At 37.6% G+C, this 4,229-nt stretch overlaps 1 protein-coding gene across 1 annotated transcript; it reads right to left on the bottom strand.

Annotated features, from left to right (window-relative positions):
* Smp_111320 (hypothetical protein) lies at positions 1-1,178 on the bottom strand (the record flags this gene model as incomplete). Its single annotated transcript, XM_018792672.1, has 1 exon — positions 1-1,178. The coding sequence occupies one exon, from the start codon at positions 1,176-1,178 to the stop codon at positions 828-830; it is 351 nt and encodes a 116-aa protein (XP_018644544.1). The 3' UTR covers positions 1-827.
* Positions 1,179-4,229: the final 3,051 nt, after the last annotated feature.

Genomic DNA, 4,229 nt, shown 5'->3' with positions numbered 1-4,229 from the left:
AAAGGCGCGCTATTTAAAAGGACAGTGGTATTCTTTCTCGTCGAGTTAAATTCACTATTTTGGTCGTAAATTACGCATAAAAACTACTGTTTACATTTTAATTGAATTTATTTCAGTTAACGTGATATTGTATTTGTGTATTTTGATCTTGCTTTTGTGTATTTATTGCACCAAAGCATTCTTGGTCGACTTCGACTTGATTTATTTGATCAAGGTTGTGATTTGTCTAACATATCCATTTTGTCTATCATTTTGGTTCATTTTAAGATGGCCAGCTCTGCACACGAGTGTGGACAGCCATACTGCTTATTCTCTGTGGAAGATGGGATGCAATGTGATGAATGTAAGAAGTGGTTCCACAAAATGTGCTCCCGCTTAACTCCTACTTCCTATAAAAGGTGCTCAAAGCCCAATTATCATTCGCTCTGTATGTTCGTTGTTGTTCAAGCAAAACATTACTCATTCAAGAAACAATTAGCCTTCTAACATTAGCTAACAAAAAGGTCGACGAGGGCCGTACCGGCAACATGGATACTGATAACGAAGATTGTATCAGTGTCGTAAATGCTGCCATGGCGTCTGCCAGACACCCAATGGTGCAACAAGAAGCAGAACTTTCTACTCCGAAACAACTAATGAGAGACACGCCATTAGATATTGATAGACAAGTTGCTTCAGCAGTGACTGATGACCCGGCTAGAACCACTGTCGTCCCGAGTAGTTCTAATCTGGATGCTGAGACTGGTGGGAAATTGATAACGCGGAAACATACCTAAAGTGAACGCGCGTATAGTCGGCAAGTCCTTGTTGGACTGACGTCCTCCGTATCAGGTCACTCCGCTAAAGTCCAAAAGTAAGAAAATATTTAGCTCTATCGTGGATGGGAACAGTTCGGCTTCACCAAATTTTGTTGTGAGCCACTCGCTCGACTCATGCGACACTTTTAAAAGGAAAGCTAGCAGTAAGAAGTCAGTAGCTAACATGCAGGACCTGACATCACGGTCGAAAGCCGTGAACACGACTTTTAAAGAAGTTAAACAGGTCCCTATTGGAATCATTTGGAATCTAGAAGAATCGAAAGACAACGGCCCTGCCGAGAGACATGCCCACGATCTGCAGTTATTGCGATCTGTCATCAGAAATGAACTGCCCGAAGAGGTCTCAGGGGTACATATCATGGAAGTAATCAGACTCGGTAAATATGTTGGAGGCGAGACCCAACAAAGAAAGATCTTAAAATTAGTATTCGGTTATTTTGAGTAAAGAGACGTAGTGTTGAATAACGCACGCGAAATTCGTGATTCAAATATTCGTCTTCGACCAGACTGGCCACTTGAGGATCGGATCAAGTGGAAGAATGCCCTGACAGAGTTAAAAACTCGAAAGCTAAACTGCGAAAAGAACCTTAGGATTAAGGGTTTTCGGGTAGTCAGGTCTCGGAATGCACGACCGAACGCCTTCAGTTAAACAAGTCCACTTACAATAATGTGGTCAGCATCCAATGTCGAACACTTAAAGAGCTATTGATTTTGCCGACTGAGCTAGTCCAAGCGACTTCCCATGAGTCTTTTAAGAGGAAACTTGACTTGTTCTTAGGGACCAAGGATAACATATTATCATGATTTACCAAATTCTTTTTTTCCCTGGAGGTATTGGCGATCCACTGCTATTAGAAACGGAATCCCGTTAAGCAAAAGCTTCTTCTATTCCGTCCTCAACCACTTGAACCATTTGATCAAGTTTGCGTTCTGTATTCGAATATATTTGCTTGTCCCACTTGTTCGTTCTCATTCACCATAACACCAATATATTAGTATTACCTCAAAACAACGAACTACTATGTCTCCAGATAAACCGAAACCAATAAATATGTTCACTAAGAGCATATCAGGAGTAGCTCATTCCAACCGGTCGTATAAAGTGTTTATATTCGTCAACAAAATGGCTTACAATGGAAACACTTTTCAAAATAATCTTTTGTCACATTTTATTTATCCACTAAATGAACATAAACTTCTGAATACACTACACATTGACGGATAGACAAGCTACCAGTCAGATTGTTTGCCAATATATGAATAGTGGAGATTTGGAATAAAGCACAGAAACACCAAGAGGAGTCGCATACAAATTAACTCTAATTACACGTCTGACCATTGTTTGTCGCATTATTTTTATCATCATATTTACAGACTAAACCAAAGGTCTATCGATCAATCAATATACAGCTAATTGATTAGCAGTCACTCGACTCGTATCGATTGTGTAAACTCAAATGTAAGTTGTATGTATTAATTAGCATGCAACAGTCATAAAAATCAGTTGAGAGTCGGACACGCAGTGGACGGCTGTTTATTTGTCCTCTGCGATTTTCTGTCTATATCATTTGTACATATATTAAAATTATGACCATACTATTACTCAGCATTATTGTTTTCGTTATACTGATGGAGATGAAAACTATAATTGGGACCATTATACAAAATATTATGTTATCCATTTTCATCTGTAATTTGATTAAATCAGTTATACAGAAATATAAAAATATTGTATTAAAGGTTATGGTGACTGTTGCACTATATGTTGTGACGATCATCATGTCTACGATTAGCTGTCTAGTATCTTAATTATCATGATGAGCGTTATAATAATTAAGGTTGATAGTTATCATAATAAGGTATCATGCATGTTGTTTATTTTTTCGTTTACTGTACTAATTATTGTAATCTAAATAGACGTTATAATGTAATTTGAAGATGATGATTATTTGTATTTTCTATCTATTCTCCTTTGATAGGTATGGGATGATGGCATTCAACGAAGGAGAATATTAGAAAGGAACAGTGAAGAAGAATGTGATTCTTATCTTGTACAAATTTGATTTTACATTGTATAATATAATTTTAAAACAATCCACATTTGTGTTTTCAATGTGCCAACGGGTAGATAGTGAATGTGGACAGCATAGGGCGTACTAGTAAAAGTCTGACCACTGTGTAAGGCCAGTGAAGTGTACGACAGCTACGCAACCGAACAAATCAAATGCTGATTGGACAAAATGCTTCCTAATTTTTCATGAGCTTGTCATGTCTATTGTCAGCAATTTTCAGGACCATACAGACATGAACATCTAAGTAAATTCACAATGTCAGATTTCTTGGTCTCGGTATATATATATATATATTCCATTGATGATACATACTACTTATATTTGTCGACATCGGTATTACTCATCACACTGTGACTGTATTCAGTCCAATCAGTGTTTTGTAAGTGAGGATAATGTCCACACCAATGATTCGTGTGAGTATGACACTGACTAATTATCCTAGAATATTCTTCATGTGATGTGATTGATAAAAATGTAAGTAAAGCGACAAAGTCAGATTTCTGGGTCTCGCTAGACAGTATATATACAAATTTATATATTTATGTGTTCAATCTTGCAAACGTTTAGATTTCTTCTTCTCTGAGCCATGCTCTCAGTGTTTCAAGTTGCGATTATACTATACCGCTGACTTTGAATTCGGACCTATGGATTTTTTATCATTGTGTCTTGTTCTACCTGTACGTAGATTTTGACTGACTGACTACCTGATTAACTGTATGGTGAAATCTGACGTCACTGGCCTAAAGGAACACAATTAAAATAGGGTATCGTCAAATTTACGAGTTTCGTAGATGCACACATAAACGATAACTGCTTTGTAGATAGGTTTTCCACACTTTGCTTAAGCATACTTGATTCAGGTGTGTTGTTGCTTTCCTCATGTCTGTATCCATTTCTCAGAGTAATGTATGATTTGGTCTTTCTCTTCTCCGTTGGCCTTCAGGATTCCAAGTGAAGGCTTTCCTTATGACACAGTTGAGCACTTTCCTCAATGTGTGTCCTATCCACTTCTAACGCATCTTTCCGATTTCTTCCTCAACTGAAATCTGGTTTTTTCTCCAACAGTAAGTTGTTGTTAATAGTGCCTGGTCAACGGATCCGAAGTATTTTGCGTAGACAACTGTTAATAAACACTTGTATCTTGTGGATGATCGCTTTCGTAAATCTCCAAGTTTCCGCCCCATACAGTAAAACTGTCTTGACATTTGTAATGAAAATTTTGATCTTGGTGTTGGTTGACAATTGTTTTGAGTTCCAGATATATTCAGTTGTAAATATGCTGCTCTTGCTTTACCTATCCGCGTCTTCACATGTGCATCAGATCCACCGGATTCAGTCA

The sequence above is a fragment of the Schistosoma mansoni genome (genome assembly GCF_000237925.1).
Source record: "Schistosoma mansoni, WGS project CABG00000000 data, supercontig 0221, strain Puerto Rico, whole genome shotgun sequence".
In the NCBI taxonomy this organism is placed as follows: Eukaryota; Metazoa; Platyhelminthes; class Trematoda; order Strigeidida; family Schistosomatidae; genus Schistosoma; species Schistosoma mansoni.
Note: the sequence above shows the minus strand (reverse complement) of the source record. Positions and strands in the feature narration are given on the sequence as shown.